Source organism: Leucopleurus acutus (assembly GCF_964270905.1).
Source record: "Leucopleurus acutus genome assembly, chromosome: 12".
Classification (NCBI taxonomy): Eukaryota; Metazoa; Chordata; class Mammalia; order Artiodactyla; family Delphinidae; genus Leucopleurus; species Leucopleurus acutus.
The window spans coordinates 83628054-83651885 of NC_139154.1; the positions used below are offsets into that span (position 1 = coordinate 83628054).

Here is a 23832-nt window from a genome sequence, read left to right on the forward strand (position 1 = left end):
ATACCATGCAATTCTCCCATTTATAGTGTACAGTCTGCTTTATTCACAGTTATGCAACCATCATCACAGTCAATTTTAGAACATTTTCACCACCCCAAAAAGAAACTCCATACCCTACTCCTCACCCCCACCCCCAGCCCTAGGCAACCACTAATCAATTTTTTGTCCCTATAGATTTACTTATTCTGGACATTTCATACAGACGGAATCGTATAATATCTGGTCTTTTGCCATCGGCTTCTTTAATTTGCACAACGTTTTCAAGGCTCATTCATCTTGTACCATGTATCAGTACTTCACTCCTTTTTATATTTCATTTAATAGTTAATTTCATTTAATATTCCACTGTATGGGTATCCTACATTGTGTTTAGCCATTCATCAGTTAATGGATATTTGGGTTGTTTCCACCTTTTGGCTATTATGAATAATACTGCTATAAACATTCATGTACAACTTTCTGTGTGGACATATATTTTATTTTTCTTGGGTAGATATCTAGGAGTGGAATTGCTGAGTCATATGGTAACTATATGCTTGATCATTTGAGGAACTGACAGACTGTTTTAGAAAGTGCACTATTGTATACTCTCTCCAGTAGTGTATGAGTTTTCAGAATTTTTGACATCCTTGCCAATACTTATTACTGTCCATACTTTTTATTATCACAATATTAGTAGGTGTGAAGTGGTATCTCAGTGTGATATTGATTTGCATTTCCTTGCTGATTAATGATGCTGATCATCTTTTCATGTGCTCGTTGGTCATTTGTATAGCTTCTTTGGCAAAATGTCTATTCAGATCTTTTCCCAATTTTTAAATTGGGTTGTCTTTTTTGTTATTGAATTGTAAGTGTTCTTTATATATTCTAGATTTAATCCTTTATCAGATATATGATTTGCAAATGTTTTCTTCCATTCTGGGAATTGTCTTTTCACTTTCTTGATAGTACCCTTTGATGCACAAAGCTTTTAATTTTTAAGTCTAATTTATCTATTTTTCCTTTTGTTGCTCATGGTTTTGATGTCACATCTAAGAATTTATTGGCAAATCTGAGGTTGTGAAGATTTATCCCTGTGTTTTCTTCTAAGACTTTCATAGTTTTAGAAAGGTACGGTGTGTACGGTGTGAGGGAAGGGTCCAGCTTCATTCTTTTGTGCATGGCTATGTAGTTGTACCAGCACCATTTGTTGACTCCTGGTGGATTTTTAAAAAAATTTATTTTATTCAAGTATAGTTGCTTTACAATGTTGTGTTAATTTCTGCTGTATGGCAAAGTGATTCAGTTACACACATATATATTCTTTTTCACATTCTTTTCCATTATGGTTTATTACAGGATATTGAATATAGTTCCCTGTGCTATACATTAGGACCTTAATGTCTATCCATTCTGTATATTCTGGTGAACTTTTAATGGGTTGTACATCCTATTTTTCAATCCATGGTATTGGAAACCTTGATGACTGAGTCCGTTCATTTTATAAAGGAGGCAAATCTGCTTGTGGAACAAATATGCCCTGTCTATATTTGGAGTCTTTTAACCTGTATGGTGCTTCAGGTGGGGCAGAAAGGCAAGACTATTGTGGCAGCCACTGAGGTGACTTGAAGTCTGGTTATGGATCAAGGTCCAGTCAGGCTCCTTGGAATGCTCCTGCTCTGGTGAGGAGATACCACCTGTGCATTGGAGCTAGCCTGTGACCTGGGGGCCCTCGGCTTCAGGCTTCCTCGATACAGCTGCTTTAGACCTGTCGGAGCTTACTGGATGGTGGGAGGGGAGGCAGAGGGCATGCATTTCAGAACTGGTTTCTTTCCTTGAGACTGAGACATTTGATTTTCTTCCAGAGTTTCATGTTTCTTACACTTTCTGTGTTTTCTTGAATAATATCTTAGCCTCTTAAAACCAGATGAGAAACTAATGTTTTAGGGTAAGATACCCAATAGGGAATTGGGGGAAATAACATGGGAGGGGGAGCTGATGGAAAAAGCATTGAGGCTGGGTCCTCATCCTGCCACTGCCTTAGTTGGCAGTGTGACTTGGACCAGATAATAATGATAGGGACTGTATTAGTTTTCTAGGGCTGCCATATCAGAATATCACAGACTGGGTGGCTTAAATAACAGCAATTTATTTTCCCACAGTTCTGGAGGCTGGAAGTATAAGATCAAGGTGTTGGCAGTGGTGGTTTCTCCTGAGGCTTCTCTCCTTGGCTTGCAGATGGCCACCTTATGGTGTGTCCTCACATGGTCTTTTCTCTGTGTGTGTGCTCCCTGGTGTCTTTTCCTCTTCCTATAAGGATACCAGTCATATTGGATTATAGTACACCCATATGACCTCATTTAACCTTTAAAAAATTTTGTACTGTTTTATTTTTTAAGCATTGTGATGCGAACAATGAGCTGAGGATACTATTTTTTTTTTGGTGTTTATTAAAGCCAAATCTTTAATTAAAGCCAACTTAAAAATTTTTTTTTATTGGAGTATAGTTGATTTACAATGTTGTATTAGTTTCAGGTGTACAGCAAAGTGTGAATATATTATTTTTATTATAATTTTGCTCTGAATTTTAAAAAACCTACAAAAGCAGAAAGACTAGAAAAACCATCTCCTAGGTATCTATCACCTTGCCTCAAAAAGCATCAACTCATCAAAATCTGATTTCATTTCCATGCAATTAACCTGCAGCAGATTCCAGAGGGCACATAATTTTATCTGTAAGTATTTAAAAAATAGTTTTCCAGTTATTTTGAGATACTATTGATATATAACATATGTAAGTTTAAGGTGTACAATGTGATGATTTTATACATGTATAAATTGTGAAAGGATTACCACAAAAGGTTAGTTAACACCTCTATCCCCTCACATAATTACCATTTTGTGTGTGTGTGTGTGGTGATAACTTTTATGAGCTGTTTCCTTAACGACTTTCAAGTACATAATGCAGTATTGTTAGTTATAGTCACCAAGCTGTACATTAGATCCGCAGAACTTATTTATCTTATAGCTGGAACTTTGTACCCTTTGACCAACATCTTCCTATTTCTACCCGCCTCCTCCCCAGCACCTAGCAACCACCATTCTACTCTCCATTTTTTTTTTTTTTTGCGGTATGTGGGCCTCTCATTGTTGTGGCCTCTCCCGTTGCGGAGCACAGGCTCCGGACGCGCAGGCTCAGCGGCCATGGCTCACGGGCCCAGCCGCTCCGCGGCATGTGGGATCTTCCCGGACCTGGGCACAAACCCGTGTCCCCTGCATCGGCAGGCGGACTCTCAACCACTGCGCCACCAGGGAAGCCCTCCATTTCTTTGAGTTTGGTTTTTTAGATTTCACATATGAGTGAGAATATACAATATTTGTCTTTCTCTGTCTAACTTATTTCACTTAGTATAATGCCCTCCAGGGCTTTCCATGTTGCCACAAACGGCAGGATTTCCTTCTTTTTAATGGCTGAATAATATTCCATTGTCTATAATACCACATTTTGTCTACTCATTCATTTATTGAAGGACACAAAGGTTGTTTCCATGTCTTGGCTATTGTGAGTAGTGCTGCCACGAACATGAGAGAGGATGTACCTCTTCAAGATAGTGACTTCATTTCCTTCAGATATATACACAGAAGAGGGATTGCTGGATCCTATGGTAGCTCTAATTTTAAGTTTTTGATGAGAACCTCCATACTGTTCTCATCATTTAACCTTAATTACCTCTTTAAAAGCTCTATCTCCAGTTACAGTCACATTGGGGGTTAGGGCTTCAACATGTAAATTTTTTGGGGAAAACATTCAGTTCATAACAGTGATGATGATGATGATGATAATAATAATAAAATAGAGGGCAACATTTATTGAGGTGTTACATATCCCAGACAGTATTATAATTGCTGTCTATGGATTATCTCATTTAATTTTCACAACAACCTATAGAACAGGTACTATTATTATTATCTCCTTTTACAGAGGCACAAAAGCTGCCCAAAGCAAGACACCTAGTGAGTTATAGGGTTAGGGTTTTGATTTTAGAGTCCAAGCTCTTATCTCCTAAGCTATCATAGCTCTAGACATCAGGGGTACTCATGTCATCCATGTGTACAATGGATTAGATATTGTTTAGGATCTTTTCCAGACCTAACATTCAAGATTGTATTGGACTACACATTGTTTTTTTAAATTAATTATTTTTTTTCTTTTATTAAATTTTTTAAATTAATTTTTATTGGAGTATAGTTGCTTTACAGTGTTGTGTTAGTTTCTGCTGTACAGCAAAGTGAATCAGCCATACGTATACATATATCCCCTCTTTTTTGGGTTTCCTTCCCACTTAGGTCACCACAGAGCATTGAGTAGAGTTCCCTGTGCTCTACAGTAGGTTCTCATTAGGTTCTCTATTTTATACATAGTATCAATAGTATATGTGTGTCAATCCCAATCTCCCAGTTCATCCTACCCTCCGTCCCTTTCCCCGTTGGTATCCATACATGTTAAACTACTTATAAGGAAGGCCCAGTTTTAGGTGCTTTGGAAAATGATGAAAGGGGGCTGGTTTTACTCTAAACTTTTTTCTCTGCTCCAGTCCTTGTTTTCTTGCGTTATTGTTTATGGTCACATCCCTTGTTTATATCCTGGTCTGTTTTAGGGTGTTTGTGGCATTCCTCCTTGCCTCAGTTTTGTTTGGTTCCTTGTCTCGTCACACAGAACAGTTCCTAAGGGGTTTGAGTTCTCCCTTGCTTGCAGGAAACAAGGAATCTGCCCTGCCTTTGAACTCAAGTCCCTGCTCCCAGTGACAGTGTGTCCATTGCCACCTGTCTGCCTATACCTCTGCCATTCACCTGCCTTAGGTCTCAGACGTCCCCTCTCTTCTCAGACAGGGTGCTAGTTGATGACCTGCTTTCCTCCAGGGAGCCCGTGCAATGCCTGGCCCCCGTTCTCCCTGACTTAGCTCATACTGGCAGCTGTGTGGCATTTAAGAGATGCTGAAGGTAAACGTGGTACAATAGGGACAAAATACTTGGCTTTAAACCCACAGTACCCTGGGTCATTAAAATAATGGCATTACGGTTTTAACTTTCAGCTTGTTGCAAGGCTGCATTTCAAGAGGAGTCCCAGTTGCCTGCCAGTTCCTGCTTTTATGCCTTGGGATTTCTAGCAGCCTTCTATCACACGCCGGCATTTCAGATTCACTCAGTGCAATTAAAGAAATTGCATGACTGCTAGTTTCTCTCCTTTTTTTCTCCCTCAGATAAATTGTAGAGCTCAACTTGATTAAAACATTTATTAAGTGAGATTTAATAGATTCCAGTAATGCTGTGTGTGTGTTCGTGTGTGTGGGCGCATGTGCATGCACTCATTATCCATTTCTTCCGTGTGTGCCAATAATGGCCATGTGCATATAGAGAACTGTTCATGGAACTCGCTTTTTTCTGCAATTTGCCAGCAATGTCAAATTAGGAGGTTTAATGGATTCCTACACAGAAATTCCTAGTGTGGTTGTATTAGCAGCAAGTTTCATTAAAAAGGGCTATTTTTCTCTACTGGGATTTCAGTAAAGAGACAGTGTTTATTTTTTCAGTGGAAAATTGATTGTAACTAAGAGGCTACTTGGCTTGAAAGTGGGGAATTATCATATCATATGATTAAATGAAAGCTTACCTTGTTATAAGGTAACTAGACATATCCCAGTAGAATTGAGACAATGTTTGATTAAGCCAGATTTTCCTACTTTATATTCAAGGAACAAATTAAAGAATAATTGAGATCCTTTTCAGATCTTTTATAAGCTGCATATATAAAGCTTCAGCTCCAGGTGGCAAAGCAATTAGCTGATGAATAAAATCAACCCCACTGTCATTCGTCAGATGTTTAAATTCTATAAACCAGATAAATTAATGTGTTCCTTAAGCCCAATAAACGGTCATGCTCCCCATGTTACGACTCAATTCCTTGGGGGAAAGGTTGGAAGCACGTTCATAGAATGGCTAGGATCTACTTAATCAGAAAGGTTGAAATTAAGTTGGCCATTTGCTTTTTGAAATAAATGTCCATCTGGTACAAAATCTATTTTCCAAGCAAAGTTGTTAGACACGATGGTTTGGTTTGTTTCAGTAAACTAAGGATAGGGCTGGACTCAGCGATGCACTCTCCTGATTGAAGACCTTTCCGTTTCCATGAATTGGTCAGGGAAGTTATTTATAAGCAACTGAAAGTGCTCTGATTTCATTTATTCCTTGCTCCTGAGTATTAATGCAGGGAATTAGAACCTATGCTGCCTTTTATGCTTCCAGATTAATCTCTCAGAGGTGAGTCTCCTGCATAAGTACAACTTACCTGCCATCGAATGATGACATGGGGGCCTTTTCTGACATTGACATCTAGATAAGGTAGACTTAGGGTCCAGAGGACATTATTTTATTAGTTGATAATTAACTTTTGTTGGCCAGTTGTCCTGCTCTGCTACTGTCATTATAAGCATTGCTTTCAGGGCCTGCTCACTGGTCTTTTACGCTTTGCCATCTGGTTTGCTTTGCATGGTGTCCATAGCCGGATCACTGTGAATGTTACAACAGAGTGTGGTCCTGTGACCACGAGCATCAGAGTCACGTGGGAGCTTGTTGGAAATGCAGAATCTCAAGTCCCCATGACCTACTGAATCATAATCTGCACTTTGTCTGATTCATGCGACATGTAAGTTTGAGCAGCACTGTGTTAGAGCATCACCTCTTCAAATATAGTCAGGGCTGGAGTTATGCGGTGAAAGCATATGGTGAACGGGAATACCTAGTTTGTCGATTTTCTGGACCTTACAGGCTCTTTTCTTTTTTATACTTTATTCCCATTAGTCACTAGCACTTAAAAAAGAGCTTAACGAAAAAGAAGAGCTAGAACTCATTTATTATAATATTGATGATTGGAGTCTAGCATTCTTCAGGAACTGTAACAAAAATTGGCAGTTATTTATAGAAATTGAATTTAGATCTTGCAGTCGTTATCAAGAGGACTCTGGATGAATTTTCTTGTTGAACTGCCAGCTAGGCTATCTATTAAGTGCAAAATATTGGTCCCAATATGGCATAGTAGAGAGACAACTGGATTGGATGTTCAGGCACCAACTTATCATCTGATTATGGGCAAGCAGTTTCACTTTGAGCTTGATTTCCTTGTGTGTAAAATGAGGGATTTGGAAGCAGATGATTCTAGGGTCTCTTTAAGGTCTGAATGTTCATGATTTGATGTGACAATGTGGAAGTCTGAGTAAGATGTCCTGAATACATTAACTCAGAATTATTCCAGTGGCTGGAAACCAACCCCACACATAGATTCTCCTGATGCTGTTTGAGTAGTATTATCCCTAGCATTTGTTTTGCAGCCGTTTGGAAATTCTCTAATCATATGAGTTCCCAGGGATCAAGAGGCCAACATTTGGGTGTGATATAGGCGTGTGTGTGCGTGTGTGTGTGTGCGTACACATTTGCAGCCTATAGGGGCTATATGAATATTCATGTTGCACAGGGACTGGAGGGAATGAAGCAGCAGCATAAATATGTTTTAATGCAAGGAAGAATATGAAACTCATGAATAGCAGAATGAAGCAAGCTCAACATAATCTTTGCTGTAAAATGAAAATTTGATATTTTTCCCAGTCCCTGGTGTGTTGTATGCTGTTATTGTTTTTTTTTTTTAAATGATAATCTGCCTTCTTTCTCTCTTCCTTCAACATGTTTTTTTTTCTGGTTTTCATTTTTCATTTGGAGGTTTACTTTAGGTTGTGTGTGAATGCTAAAGAAGTTGGGGTGATTATTTTTTGTTGTAAACTGCTTCAAGATTTGAAAAGCATTACTAGGAGAAAATTAGTTGCTTAAAGAAAAGCCTTCCGTGTTCTCTTGTATTCAGAGGGCAGTCCTGTCCAAAAGCTGCTTTGGGGGAGAGATGACCTGTAGGCTTCTTCTCATTGGGGAATTGATTCGCTCACTGATTCTTTTGAAGTTTTCTTTCTTCCTTTCTTTTTTCTTAACACAAGACTGGATTAATTGCCTACTGTGTGCTTGAAACTGGAGATAGAGAGAGGAATAATTCGCCATCACAGCCCTTAAGGGCTCATATCTTGCAGAGGAACACATGGTCTGTAATTTCCATATCCACTGATAGCTCTCACTCTGATTTTATTGTAATGTGAGCATATAAGAAAAGTCATAATGGTTATTTGAGAGCGATTTCATTTTCTGGTTACACAGTGTTTACTCAAATTCACGTAGGGGTGTGTGTGTGTGTGTGTGTGTGTGTGTTTTGAAGGCTTTGAGTAACAGCTTAAGTGATATTAATAAAGTAGATTTCTTGTCTCCAGAGGAAGGCAGATTCTCAGTGCAAAGTATGATGTATTCGGGTAAGTGGGTTTATGTCTTAAATTGAATATATTAAAATATATCCAGGGATCTTTAAGGGCAGTGCCTTACTAGGAATCTTCTGGCTCTTAAAATTGATCTTTGTAGTTTCTTGTTTTGTAATTCTGAAGAGATAAATATTCTTTCTTCAAGTTTCACAGGCACAAGACTGTGCTTTTTGAATGCAAAAGTGTGCCAATCCTAGGGGAATGGTTCTTCTGCTTCGACAAGCAAAAACATCACCTGGGGAGCTAGTTCACAATGCAGATTCCCACACTGGCTTCTTCACACCTCAAATTCCGATATGGTAGGCATGAGATGGGGCCTAGTACCCTGCATTTAAACCAGCTCCCCTAAACAGGTGATTCTGTTTAGGTGGTTTGAAGCCATGCTGGAGAACACAGGCATACCATTTCTCCCTTGGGATCATATCTAGGTATAAGCCCATATACTGTATGCTTTGAAAGTGTTTTGAAATCCATGATTGAAAGACTGATATGCAAAGGCATTAGTTTCATGATCTGACAAACGAATAAAGACTCATGAGGCCATATTACACGATGCTCAAGAACTTAGGCTCTGTAGTCAGACTGCCTAAGTTTTAATTTCCATTCCTGTGGCTGCTGGAAACAAGTCACTTAACTTCTCTAAGCCTCAGTTTCCTCAATTATAAGACAGGGGTAATAATAATTATTAGTAATAATACCAATCTAATCAGATTGTTGTGAGGATTAAATGAAATAATGTATATGAAATGCTTAGCACAGCGCCTGGCACAGAGTAAGTGTTCAATAAATTTCGGCTATTTTTTTGTAACAGCATAACAAAAATTACAGTAAATAGGATTGCATCCTTTTCCTTTCTTTTTAGGAAACTGTGAGCACTTTGCAGAGTACCAAGTTAATCAGCACAGAATCCCCAGGAAATGGTTGAGGATTCTTTAGTCACTTTACAGTGGCCCCTTTGAACTGCTTATGTCATTTTCATGTTAAATCTGGTTAGTAGTGGCTTTGCCTCATTGTTTGGGTCTCTAGGCCTCTTGCAAGCCCTGCCACACAGACTGATTTCACACAGAGATAAGTACAGGGTGTATCTTCCTCTTTCAGGGAGTGCACACATTTTCTTTTGATGTGATTGTCATTTACTTCATAAACTGGAACAGGTAATCTCTGTCGAACAGGATAAATGCAATTGACAGTCATGGTTTGGAGAGAATGGCTGGTGTGCTCTCAGGTCCCTAACTGCAGGGATGGGAGGATTTGTGGGATGAATGGCTGCACCTTCCTCAGAGACACTGGGATCTTCGACTTTGAGTCTCTGGATTCTCAAGTATTTCTCCAGGAAGTGGGGATACTCAAATACTCATTGAAATTGAAAGCTTGAGGACTTCCCTGGTGGCGCAGTGGTTAAGAAACCGCCTGCCAATGCAGGGGACACAGGTTCGAGTCCTGGTCTGGGAAGATCCCACATGCCGCAGAGCAACTAGGCCTGTGCACCACAACTACTCAGCCTGTGCTCAAGAGCCCGCAAGCCACAACTCCTGAAGCTCGGGCGCCTAGTGCCCGTGCTCTGCAACAAGAGAAGCCACCGCAATGAGAAGACCACACACCTACAACGAAGAGTAGCCCCCGCTCACTGCAACTAGAGAAAGCCCGCATGCAGCAACAAAGACCCAACTCAGCCATAAGTAAATAAACAAACAAACAAATATATAAATAAATAGAATAAGACTGTCAGAGCTGCAAGGGATTTTATTAAAAAAAAAAAATTGAAAGCTTGAGATTGGCCCGATTTAAGATGACCTGTTTCCCAGTGCTTTGCAAAATGCCAGTCTAGATTGGGTTTTTGGTTTCCTTGCTGATTGAAATAAAATTTTATCAGAATCATAAGAAATGATGCATAGATATTGTTATTTCTATCTCTCCTCCACTGATCCTCAAACCACTACACACTGGAAACACCTGAACTCTGTTCAGCTCCCAGAGTTCTGGTTTAAATGGTCAGGGTTTTTTTTTTTTTTTTGCGGTACACGGGCCTCTCACTGTTGTGGCCTCTCCCGTTGTGGAGCACAGGCTCCGGACGCGCAGGCTCAGCGGCCATGGCTCACGGGCCCAGCTGCTCCGCGGCATGTGGGATCTTCCCGGACCGGGGCACGAACCCGTGTCCCCGGCATCGGCAGGCGGACTCTCAACCACTGCGCCACCAGGGAAGACCCCTGGTCAGGGGGTTTGACCTTGAGACTGGGAATTTAAAAAGCTCCTCAGGTGATTCTAATGTCTAGCCAAGCTTGAGCACCTCTGCTTTACAGGATAATTCTACATGTACTCATCTTTGGCTTTTTATATGCACATTCCCTGAGATGTCAAATTCATCTTCCCAGCTTTTCCCACATACTTTATGAATTTTTGAAAATAAAGAGACCTTCAGAATTACCCTAGACCAGTGGTTGTAAACCAGGGTTGATTTTGTCCCTCGTGGGATATCTGGCAATCTCTGGAGACATTTTTGACTCACAACTGGGGCACGAGTGAGCCTGTGCTATTGGCATCTGGTGGATAGAGGCCAGGGACGCTGCTAAACATCCTACAACGCACAGGATGCTGCCTCCCCTACCCTCCAACAGAGGAGTATCCTGCCCAAGATGTTAATAGTGTCAACATTGAGAAACTCTGCCTTAAACTTGATCTCTCTCATTTTACAAATGGGAAGATAGATGATATCTTGATTTGCCCAAGGATTCATGCATAATTATTGGCAGAATAAAATTCCTAACAATTGTAGCATTACAGTGGAACCCTGCCCTTATGCTCTCCCCTCCCTTTTAACCTACCGCCCTAGGGAAATTTGTTATTCATCTTGTTTCCTTTTCCCTCTCAAATATCACCAGGCTCTCAACGGTGGTGACATGTTTCCTGTATTATAGTATTTCAAATTTCTTAAATTAAAAAAAAAAAAGGACGTAGGATAAATTGCATAGGCTCAATAAGCACCTTTTTTCTTTCTTTTTTTTTTTTCCTCTTGGAGGGAATAATAACAACTTGGTGCTGGGCCTGGGTTGCTTTGTTCTGAAAGCAGCTCTGATTGGGAGTTACATAAATCTATGATTAATTAAAAAAATGGCCAAACGAGGTAATTGCCACTTCATAAACCTGGTTTGGTGAGCAAAATGTTTCTAACTTAGGCACCCACAAAATGAAATTATACAACGTCTTCTTGGTGACGAGAAGGCCGGCAGAGCCTCTGCAGTCCTCCTTCAAAGCAGGGATCGTGTTCACGTGCCTGCACACGTGACTCGGCGTGTGGCTGTGCATGTGACTGTGTGTGACCATGCACGTGCCTGCGGGCGTGCTGGTGCACGTGCACGCGCACGTGAGTGCGTGCCCGTGCACGTGAGTGCGTGCCGCGCGTCTGCGTGCCGTGCGTCTGCGTGTTGCGGGATGCCGGGGCGCAGTCTCTTAGCTCCAGAACTGCTTGGAGAGAGTTTCGGAAGCTGTGAACTCTCGGAATTCGGAACCTGTGAGTACACCTTCCTTTACTTGCATATTCGCTCAGTACCACCCCCCTCCCCCCCATCTTCACCTCAGCTAAAGTAATTAACTGTGGTTATTTCTGGAAGGTAGGATTTGGGATTATGCGTGTGTAAAGTATATTTCTTTTTTACTTTATTCTTTCTACTTTTTCTGTGAATGCGTTTCTGTAATAAAAATGCAAGCTTTTAATCAAATATTATAACTGCAGAATCACTTGGGAGCTTCTGAACAAAACCCTCGGGCGCCATCCCCAGAGACTGTGATTCCGTTGGTTTGGGGTGGGGTCCAGGAAAGGGTGTCTGAGTTTCCCCAGGCGGTTCTTCTGTGCGGCTAGACTGGAGACCCCGGGTCTAGGAGAGAGGTTCTCAACTTTGTCTGCAGAGCTGCAGAAAACACCCATGCCTGCCTGGGTGCACCTGCAGAGGTTCTGATTGAGTTGGTCTGGAGCTGGGCCTGGGCTTTGGCAGTATTAAGCGTTCCCCAGGTGATTCAGGCATTGGAAGGGCTGCTTGGTATCCCTAAGGATTTTTTGGGGGGGATTATCTTATTTTTGCTCTCTTACCAAGCTTCCCCTGTCAACAGAGTTAATGAAATTGCTCTAAACTTTGATCACAGGACTAGAAACAAGGGTCCATCCCCTTTGGGGGGCAGTAACAGTCAAAGTTAGGGGAACACCAATTTTAAAGATAGATTGTATTTTTCATTGTTGAGAAAAGGATGAGCTTGAAGGAGATTTTACTTATTAAAACTCACTTACCTTCATAAACTACCCTAAGAAGATTCATAAAGAGTAAGGAGCTGCCTCTGGGGTGCAAAGAGGCCTATGCAGTAGGTACTAACAAATGTTTTTAGTCTCCAAATACTTCTGCCTCTCTTTCCTTTTGCTCCACCCCCGCCCCCGGCCTTTTTTTATAAGGAAGGGAGGGTCTCCTTCCAGTTGTATCTTAACAGACTCTTCTGTGATGATGCCCAGGTTGAATTCGGGACTTTGTTTTGTTAGAGCAGCCGTGCAGCTTTTTAGGCTCATTAAAGATACGGAGTGACTGCCCCTGGTGCCTCGACCTAGGGCCTTCCTGGAGTCGTGAGATGCCGAGTTCTCCAGTGTGATGGGCCCTCGGAAGGGTCTAGGGCCCGGTTGACAGAGGGGACCTCATAACAGCGAGGCAGGCCCCGGCGGGTCTGAAAAGCGGTCCAGTCACAGCCGTTTCTGGCTTCCTGCTTCTCCACAGGAGCCACTTGGGAGCAGTATGGCCTTGCCTATGAGGGAGGCTCAGGGAACCTTCCCGGAACTGACCAGCGCAGCCCGGAGCCTGGAGCCCGTGGCTGATGACAAGTGAAATAGTTCACAGAATATAAATCTTTCAACTTGCAAATGCCCCTTTGGTGAGAAATGAGACAGTGGGTAAGAAGTGGGTAGAATCCTTGCCCCAGTAAATGAGAGTAAAGGATGGGAGACCCTGCCCTTTGTTCTGTGATTCGATAGTACAAAGTTTGTGGGAAAGAAGATTCTCTGCTATGGTGGGTCCTTAATGGGCTTCTGAATGGGAGGCACCGGTGCCTCTCTTTATCTCACTGACAAAAGAGACAAAACAGAGAGAAACTATCACTGGCCTCATGTGATATCCCACCATGCCGCAGCTTCCAGGTTGAAAGCTCTTCTGACACAAGTCAAACAGAGGAACATATGACTCAGGGCCTTGCAATCTTGCTTTCATAAGAAACAGTATGAACTTTTCAATCTTATGTGTTTGTTCTAGGTCTTTGAATTAGATTCTTTACCATGGATATGTCTCGCCGCCAAGGAGATCACATTTGAAGTATTATTTTACAAATTATGAAATGTGTCTGTGTGTGTGATTAGCATTGTATTTCCATTTTCTGGCTTGCTCTATATTGTCACGCTTCCAGAATCTGTTTAGAAAGGGAGGGAACGAAGGGCATACAGGGAGTTGGGGGTGGAGGTCGAGGGAGCATATGGGCAGAGGTGCAGGAAAGAGAGAGAAGTGGGCTGCCTAGAGGGTTCCCCAGATTGCCAAGGTCACAGGGCAACAGGAATTAAGTGTGAACCTCTGAACTTGGTTTGTTGGCTGGCTGTGAGCTCTCTCTCAGCTCATTCCTTTTCCAGGTATTACTCAATCCCATTTCAGTCATCAGTTCCTTGCTGAGAATAAACCCAACTCTGGAGGGAGGGCAGGAGGAGGAGTTGTCAGATGAGAGAACTAACAGATCCCACTGGCAGCTTTTTAGCCTCTCCCTAAAAGCATGAGGGGGTAAGGACCACCTGACTGCCAGCTCTACTGTTGTGCACTTGGGGTTGATTCCAGAGGTTGTGAGGTGCACTCAGAGGAGAGGGCACCTGGAGATCTTGTGCTCACAGCCAGCCAGGACAAAGCACATGAGCCTGTCAGTCTTTCCTGCTGTTCCTCCCTCTGGAGGTCAGAACTAGCCAGTCCAGCTGAGCCAAGTGAGATATTTCCTTCTTGATGCTCTTGGGAGCATCCCACACCCCAGGCTAGAAGATGCTCCAGTTGGCTTTGGGGGTGAACTGGTGTCTCTCGTTACTGGAATTCTGAGGGATTCTAGATTCTCTGGAGCCAAATGGAGGTTTCTGTGCATCCTCTGTCTGAATTTAGCCCAAAAGTCAGCAAGCGATCACCACAGCTGTTTCTCCGGTTATATCCTCAGTGAACCATGGAAGCAAACAAACTTTGATTCTGTGACTATGACTAATAAAGTCAAAAGTCAACTAGACACCAGACCTGTAAGAAAGTGTTTCATCATAGGGGCAGGATTCAGGGCTGCCATGTCAAAGTTTTAGGGGCTATACAAAAACAATGAAATAGGAGCTGGTTCTGGGAACATACAAATAGCCTGTTATATATTATGACATGGAAAGTTCTTCAGGTAAACAGATGTAAGCCATCAGGGCTGGCATAATTACTTTGTAAATTGCTTGATTAGCAGCACTTGTGGAGACCCCATACTTGAGCACAGGGGTCTTTATTCTTGTTTGGCTGTGATAATGAAGGCCATAATTAACATGTAGGGCACTGTGATAAATGCATTAGATATATTTTCTCATTTAATCCTCACAACAACTTTATGAGGTAGGTATCCTTACCTCTCTATTGTGCAGATGAGAATGCTTGAAGAGGTTAAGTCGTGTGTAGGCTCCCCTGGTTGGTAGGTGGAGGAGCTTCTGTAGCTTGTGCTCTTTTATAGTCCCCCTCCCGCTTTAGAGGTTCTTTGGGGGATACTCCAGGGTGTTGTCCCTCATAGATTTTCCTAATATGGGTTAGTAGGTGAGAGTAAAATCCTCCTTTTCATTTAGATTAATTGTGCCAACAAATTAATTGTGAGACCATAAGGCTGAGAGACTAGCTCTCCAACAGGGTGCTAAGTGAAATGAAAAACTGCTTATTTCTAATTGCTTTAAGTAGCAGTGTTGAACCTTCAAGTAGGGCTCCTAGTTGTAGGTTTGGACCAACTTCCTCTTGAAAGAAAGGAAGTTGAGAAATCTACAATTCCTAGGTAGAAGAACAAACAGAACATCCCCTGTCCTCTGACAAGTAAAAAAAAAAAAACAAAAAAACCCAACAAAACTGTAGTAGGATTCCCTCATTTTGTAGGGGGATGTTTTAAGGACTGTTTCTCTGTTTATTCTGCAAACCAAGGGGAGCTTCACCTGGTGTTTCGGTAACAAGATCCACAGTGGTGCTGTCTCTGAAAGACCAGACTCAGTGTCAGGGAAGCTTGGAGGCTGTATGTAGGGAACAGCACAGTGCACCGGAAGAGCTGGCTCTAGTTCTGGCACCAGTAGGTCCTGTGACTTGAACCAGCCCCGTCAGCTTTCCTCAGCTTGCCTAACTGGTTTGATTTGGGATGGCAGTAAGACTGCATGCTATGCTCACTTCGATGATCATAGATGTTCCTGGGGGGCATGTCAAATAACGGAGGTCAACCTATAACTCTTTATTTTGTGTGGCTCATTTGTTCATTGTAAACACTTGGTTCATACTTCCTGCATGCCAGGTACTGTGTTTTATTTTAACTCAATTCTTACAGCAATCCAGTGAGGGAGATATTATTCTTACCTTGATTTGGCAGATGAGGAAATAGGAGCACGTGGAAGTTGATTTGTTCAAGGTCACCCACAAGTATGGGGTATGTGGTAGAGTCAGGCTGGAACCCAGGTCGTTGGAACCTGAATTGTGTGTTTTTAACAACTGTGCTACGGTCCTTCTCCATCTGACCTCCTCCGAAGTATACTCAGTTTTGACATGTCTCTTTTTTGGGGGGTGGTGTTCTTGTCTTTCTGAATAAAGAGGTTGTATATTGGGAGCCTAAGGGAGGCTAGAACTAGAGCTTAGTTGTTGAAAGACCCTGTGGCCTTCAGATTTCAGAGTCCTGCCTGAGGAAGATCTGGAGAGGTTTGAGAACTTCTGATGTTTTCTTCTCATTATGCATTCTAGATGCACTACTTTTTCCCTTCTAAAGAATATGATATTAAATCCCAATGTTATTATTTTTGTTAATTGTAAAATTACTGTGCAGTAATTTGTAACATTCATTTGTATCATCAGTATCTATATGTGGCCTATTGCTGGGTTCTTGCCTTGACAACAGCAATTATTGACATGCCTTTCAATGTCCAGCAGAATGTAGGAACATAATAATCAGCACTCATCACAAATCTATTCACTTTATTTGTTTTTATTAATTTTTTTCTTATTACAACAACACGTGTTCAGTGAGGAGCAAATAGATAATACCAAAATGCCAAAAGAAGAAAGATAAAATCTTCCAGAATCGTACCATTCTGTGATAGCTATGCCAAAGCAATATCTATAGAGTTTTGCTCATAAAAGGCTGTATTCAAGAATTTTATACCTAGCCAGGTTGTCTTTCATGTGTGAAAACAACAGTTATATTCTCTGGTAGACAAAGCTTCAGAAATTTTCTGTGATACTGGTTCTCTTGGGCAAGGTTTTACTTATTTGTCTCTTTTGAAAAAAGTACGTGAAGATAAATTCCAGGTGACTAAGAGATGGTTGATGGTGCAGTGAGTGATCAAAAAACCAGAGTATGAAAAAGGCCAGGGGCAGACACTTAAACCAGTCAGTGTACATCTGTTTGTATACCTAGATAGTGATAAATAATAATTAGGGATTACATATAAAATCTGTAATTGGATTTTTGTTTACAAACTGAAAGCAAATTTAAAAAATAATTCTTAGACGATACATGATACAGTAGTAATTATGTGGTGATCTGTACCTATAGCTCCAGATTGTATCATCAAAGTCTGAGAAGGAAATTCTGGGAATGGGTAGGGGAGAAGGAGTAGGAGGTAATGGGAGGAGAAGTGGGAGGAATTCAAGGCATTTGACTTGGATAATGTGAACCATTTGTATTTGTATACCCTGAAAAATAAAATATTATAAGTATTTTGAAAAATATTTAAATTAGTCAAGTGAGGATTATTATCATTTTAAGTAATATCAGTCCTTTAAAAATTTAGCTAAGTAACTTTGTGGCTTTTTAGGCAATTATACAATTTGTGCATTTTGTTTTTGAACCCAGTTCTCTCTGAGCTTGTTCGGCTGCTAAGCCCAGTTTACTGTGTGTTTCTCAAAGTAACCTTGATGAAGAGAAGCATACTGTCCTGTCTGCTTATGTCTGGGGTCTGACTGCCCAATTGGTCCTAGAGATTAAAAGACAATTTTTTTCTTTTTTTTTTTAATGGACCAAATTATTTAATTAGGTTCTTTGTAAGAAGTTTAGAACACTACTTTGTGAGGATGAATTCCTTTTGTAAGAGCAAACACAGAGCGGAGGTAGCCCTGGAGTTGAGGACCGGCTTTGATTCTTCTCAGAATTTGTGAGTCCACAGCTTTCTGATCAACCTTCCGCTGCTTTGTAATCTTGTATTTCTCTCTCTCTGTGTCGAAGATCTCACCTTCCTGGTGCCTGGGCGTATTTCTCTCTCTCTGTGTCGAAGATCTCACCTTCCTGGTGCCTGGGCTTACGCAGTTTCTTCTTCTTGAAGTAAGCGTCAGTGAGATGTTCGGGGATTTTCACACCGATACCAATTTTGGTGGAAGCGGCAATGACAGATTTCTGGTGTGTTCTCCGCAGAGGAACTCGATTGAGGGACAGAGGCCCAGTCACAAGTAGCAAGCCACTGCTCAGCTGCTTCAGGAAAATGACCCTCTTGCCTCTGTGGCGCCCAGTGAGGATAAGCAGAGTGGTCCCAGGAGTGATGCTAGCGCGCAGTTTTCTCACATGCTTACTGAAGGGTTTTTTTGCCGTGACTCAACAGCTTTCGAGGCACGTCTTCAGTAGGATAATACCTAGGCATTTTGCGAAGATTAACCACCCAGGTACTACCATTCTCGTCACCACCAACTGGTTTTGTGACAGTAGCAAGAGCCTTCACCTTTTTCTTTTCAACCTTGGATTTAGCTGCTGAATACTTTCTCTTGTACAAGGCCTTTCTGGAGTACATAGCCGATCGGGAATATCTGCCCATTCCTCTGACCACGACAGGGTTTCGGCTGCAGTGGGGCTTCCCCTGCTAGAATGCTACATGTGTGTACATCTCCTTTCAAGGAAATAAACTAAACAGATTGGAATTTACCAAAAGATGTTCTCTAATTCTGATTGAATTTATACTTTAATAATTCTTGAATATTGTTTTCTCACAACTTGAGGCGCACTGGCACTGAACACAGCTTCTTTTGGAAATGTTGGTGTTGCAATTTGCTAATATCCTGTGTGTGTGTGGGGTGTGTGTGTGTGGCGGGGGTGCAAGGAGGGTCAGGAAGGATTCACGAATCAGGTGTTCAGATGAGGACAGATAGGAATCCCTCCACTAGTAGGCTAGTTGCAGGAAGGCTAATCAGCACTTCAGCACGGAAGTTAGCAGCCTTTCTCCTGGCCTGACCGCTGCTTCTCCTGGTGGTGGCAAGGTTTTCAAGCCTCGTTACTGGAAAGTTCATCCTGTTAGATTCTCACTTAGAGTAGAAGGATGTGTTTGGAAATAGCTCAGACTCTGTGGCCATTCTGACATAGACAATGACATTCCAAGTGTTGATCAAGGAGTTTTATTTATAGTTTCATTAAAAGATGTGAAAAATAATAACTGATTAAGAAGTAACCACATGTGCATACTACTGGATTAGATTTAGCAGATTTAATCTTGGCTGAATAATGAAGTGAGGTTGGCATGAGTTTTAGGGTCGAAGCAGAAGAAACAAAACCAGTGATGGGCACAGGCTTGAAATATATACACTAGCCAGGTTATGCTACATTGATAAATAAACCCAGAAATGTCAGGGAGTTAAGGCAGAAAAGGCTTATTTCTTGCTGGGTCGGCGAGGCTCTGGGCAGCATTCCATCTATCTGGTTAGGCTGCCATCTTAACAGGTGGCTTCCAGCATTGCCAAGGCAAAGGACTGGAGACCAGTTCTTTATTTGGTGTCCCAGAGGAGACAGAAACACATTTCACTGGCTCTGCCTAGTCACGTGGCCCCACCTAACTGTGAGGGAACTATGGAGTGCAGACCTGTGTGTCCAGGAAGGAGAGCAAGACTGGGTGTGGGTGAGCACCACACGCTTTTACTACAGAGAGGAGGCTGCGCACATGGCCGGAGCGGAATCCAGGCAGTGGTTAGAGTCTGATGGCACGGATACTCAGCAGGGGAAGCAGAAGTCCTAGGAAATCAAGTATGGGCTACCACTTTGTTCTTTGCAGCAATGACAGCCTGCACGGCCCTGGGGTCACCTGCACACAGGGAGAGGGCACTGTCCCCTACCGCCAGCTTCTGGCTGTGGGTCAACTTCAACTTGGATTGATATGTGTTGAACCTAATAAGATCTTAATAATTTTTTATTAAATGAATCACCCTCTCCCGATACCTTCCTTGGCTACTGGCCCTGCCTTAGAAGGACAGTCTACTATTCAGGTCTGTGTTCCTTCTCCAGTCTGGCCCATCTCCCCGATGTTCTGACATCCTCCCAGCCTTGCCGTGGTGATCCTGGTTCTGGGCTGTCACTCTGTCCGTGACACCCATAGCTGCCTGGCATGGGTGGTGAGGGTGTAGTGAGACCTTAACAGCATGTGTCTCTCCCAACCTGCTGTACTTCACAGAATGCGGATACAGGGCCCCTGTCAGCAGAGGGGGCCTCATCCTTCCTCCCTGGTGAACTCCTGCCACTTCTCCACAAACTTTGCTGGTTGACAGTCGTTTCAGGAGATAGCATGCCTGGGTCCAAACCTTGTCTCCATCACTAGTAAACAGTGAGACCCTGAGCAAGTGACTCAACCTCTTTGTGCTTCAGTTTCTCATCTGTTGGTATAATAATGCTACCTAGCTTTAGAGTAGTGCCGATTAAGTGAGTTAATACGTGAAAAGCACTTAGAACAGTGCTGGGTGAGTGGAAAATGATTAAAGAACATTAGCCATTGTCACCCTCCTTCAAGACTCAGCTCAAACGTCCCTGAAACTTTCCTGATCTTGCTTCTTTTCGGGGTTCCTCCAGCCCTCTGCTAATATCATTTATCATGTTATATTGTAGTCATTAACGTGCCCATTTTTCTCTCCTGCAAGCCTGTGATCCCTGAAGGGCAGCACACTGCTCAGCATTTACCCTAGTGCTTGACAGAGTATCTGATGTGCAGAAGACATTCACAAGTGTTTTCTGAATAGATCCAGGGTGGCAGAAATTGCTGGGATTCACCAGTGTCCAGTTATCCTCTCTTTCCTGAGTACAAAGAAAGATACATTTCCCAGATCCCTATGCATCTAGAAGGAATCATGTAACTGAGTTCTGCACAATCTTTCATGAGCCTGCTCTCTGCTCCCGTCCATTTGGTTTGAAGATGGTAGAATCGGAGGATAGAAAGAGCCCAGATCCCGGAGTCACCATTTGGAAAAGAGGGACCTGGACTTTTGAAATTGTGTCTGGCTTCTGAAATCTGATCCTGTTTGTTATAGCAGCTGGTTTGTTTTAGTAGTTACTGGCTAATAAAACTAGGATCTGGGCACAACAAAAATTTTCTTATAGACATCATGGCATGATATGACTCAGTCTGCTGACAAAGGCAGCTGAGCCCAGAACAGCATTTTGAACCAGCCTGTAGGTGAAAAAGAGAAATGAACAGCTGCAACTGAACCCATGGAAAGATTGGGAGGGATGAAACGACAGAGAGGAGGTGAAGGGGGAGCAGCCAGCCTGCCCACCCTCTCCTCAGCAGGGGGCCAGTTTTGGGGTCAAATGTGGATTTCTCTGAACTTCTGGTTACCTGTAACCTTCCTTTCTTCACTTGTGAGCAGCCACTGAGTATGATTCTCCTCTTCCTGGAAAGTTACTTAGAGAAAAAGCTGACTTTCCTTTCACTACACAAAGCATCACCCTTAGAAATAATTACAATTCTTTTCAGAGTTTTGGTTTCTTCTTAGGTACCTATTGTCCTAATAAATGGAACTGCTTGGAAAACAAAAGCATTTATTTCCTCTTTTAGCTAATTTAATTTTTATAGCCCTGGTGAAAAAATATTTTATGTTTTTGCTCGTCTGATTTGATTTTAAGATAGTTTATTTGTGGATTCAATTTTGTTTTCATTTTCTAGAAAATCAATTTAATTCACAGAATGTTCAATCATTTAATGGCTTTCCTTGCACACGGTTAATACTTAAGCATTTGATCAGATATTCCTCTTAGCAGTATCGTTATAAGGCTCAACCAGAGAAGGTGTTAGAGGGGGAAATCGTCTACATTTGGCAAAGCCTCTTTCATCCTGACTAATTGACATGGCAAATCAGTCCGATTGGTGAAGTTGAATCGCGGACTATTTCTCAGAGAGATTCCTGTATAATTTCAAGTTGCTCCAACTAAATTTACACAAGTGAGGCTAACAAAGGCTTTTAGGTTATTTCCTTCTTTTAGCTTGCTGGTACTTGGTATGTATTTCTATATCTATCTCGTGAACTTCTCTTGGGTTCCTGAAAACTCTTTGCCCTCAAGTCTTAAACATTCTCTTTGCACCTTTGTTTATTGTGTTATGTAGTAGGACTATTAGCAAAAGTAAATGTCAGGCTGGTCCCTGTCTGTATAATTATAATTTCAGAGTTAAAGGTTTTTATTTTTAAAGTTGGGTGGCAATTCACCATTGGGAAGAAGTTTCTTAATTTCCTTCTTGGGCATGTTTTCAATACTGTGACGAAAGGATTTGAGATCAGATTGTAGGTCTTTTATGTTTGTTTGTTTTTGGAAAGGAAAACTGACGTTTCTGAAGGCAGTCCTTTGCTGCAAAGCAGATTCAGCAATGGCTGGAATATAAGACTTGGCTCTTCAGTGTCAAGACACTGGTTCTTCAGGTTGAGGGCACTGCTGTGATACAGCACAGAGGAGGCATATTCTGGAAGGTCATGATTTCTCTGAAGTGAATTTTAAGGTTCAAAGAATGTATCTGACTGTATCTGACCACAAAGTAAATGGTGGTCAGGTACAATGGAATATGCCACTCTTGACCTTTTCTTCTTTATGTTACAGTGTTTACCCTCAGATTGGTTCTCAGTTGCCCATGGCGAAAAATGTAAGCCTTGAGAAACTTTATGGTTGGCTCATAGATTATCTGTGAGATGGTTTATAAGTAGAGTAACAATATAATTTATCCTTCAAATTTGGACACTTTTGAGAGTGAAAAGGTGAGTTATTAATAGTTATGTCAATGATATAGGTAAAAGGGAGACTTTTCCAAGCAATTAATCGCTCTCTTTCTCTCTCTCTCTCTCTCACATACCCTGCATCGGTGTGCATGAATGCAGAGACTTCAAGACTCTAGAGGAGGGCAGAGCTGCAAAATGGAATTATCCTGGGTCCCAAATGAGCATGCAAAAGGCTGTCTGCTAGTCAGGAACACTCATATTAGGGTCTCTAGTGCACACAAAATAAAATATTATATTAAGTCCCTGGGATTTTGGCATTTATTATAGCAGCTAGCATTATCATAGCTAATGCTGAACACTTTATTTCAATGCAATGAACTGCTATTGAAATCTACTGTTCTTTCCACTGGGGATACAAAGATATGTAAGATCTGGTCACTGTCCTCAAGGAGCTTAAGAGTCTGGCGGAAGTACAGATGTGTATTTTAATGGTAATTAAAATTTGTGAATAGAGGGAGATGAATTTAATTTTGAACATGCTGATTTGAAGGTGTTTGTAGAGTGTTCAGATGGCACTACCCTGTATGTAGATAGAGGGAGTAAAGCTGGGAAGAGAGATCTGGTATCAAAGGCAAATTGGCTGAATTCACCATTTACAGAGGGTCAAGTCAGCTCCTTAGAAACAGTTTAAGGTTCCTTTGGAAAGTAAGAGAGCCTTCACCCGTATTCCCGAAGATGCTTTTCGATGTAGCCACACTGGGCCCTCTGAGGGCTCAACCTACCACTGGGACCTGAGCTCTTTGAACTCTTGGCTGTTGTCTTTATATTGAGAAAACAAAGGACAAAGGAACATCCCCACATCTCTAGATCTCTTGTAGTTTACAAGTTACTCTCCTGTATTGACCTACTGTGAGCCTGACATTGGCCTGTGGTGTTGGCAGGAGAGTTCTCTTGCCCATTACACGTCCACAGGTCTTGCCCACCACCAAGTAGGAAGGACCTCTTGTTAATTGGAATGACCCAACTCCGAAGGGGCTCAGCCCCTACTTGGCATAACTGTGGGACCTCGGAGCCCTCTTGAAGATTGCTCTGTTGCTTCTGGGGTCCCCTGAGGGTGTCTCACTTGGGCTCAGGAGCCAGGCTTTGCGTATTCTGCCACTGGGGCTTCATTGTGCTGGCAAATCACTCCCTACCACATGCAGGCTGACAGGGTTGCTCCCAGTCAGAGTGGAGTGCTCCCAGCTGATGTGGAA

General features: G+C 42.0%; 1 protein-coding gene across 1 annotated transcript; it reads right to left on the reverse strand.

Annotated features, from left to right (window-relative positions):
* Positions 1 to 17686: 17686 nt before the first annotated feature.
* LOC309969614 (large ribosomal subunit protein eL6-like) lies at positions 17687 to 18267 on the reverse strand (the record flags this gene model as incomplete). Its single annotated transcript, XM_082851444.1, is given in 3 exon segments — positions 17687 to 17845; positions 17877 to 18212; positions 18214 to 18267. Coding segments are annotated over 3 exon segments (549 nt in total).
* Between the last annotated feature and the right edge of the window lie 5565 nt (positions 18268 to 23832).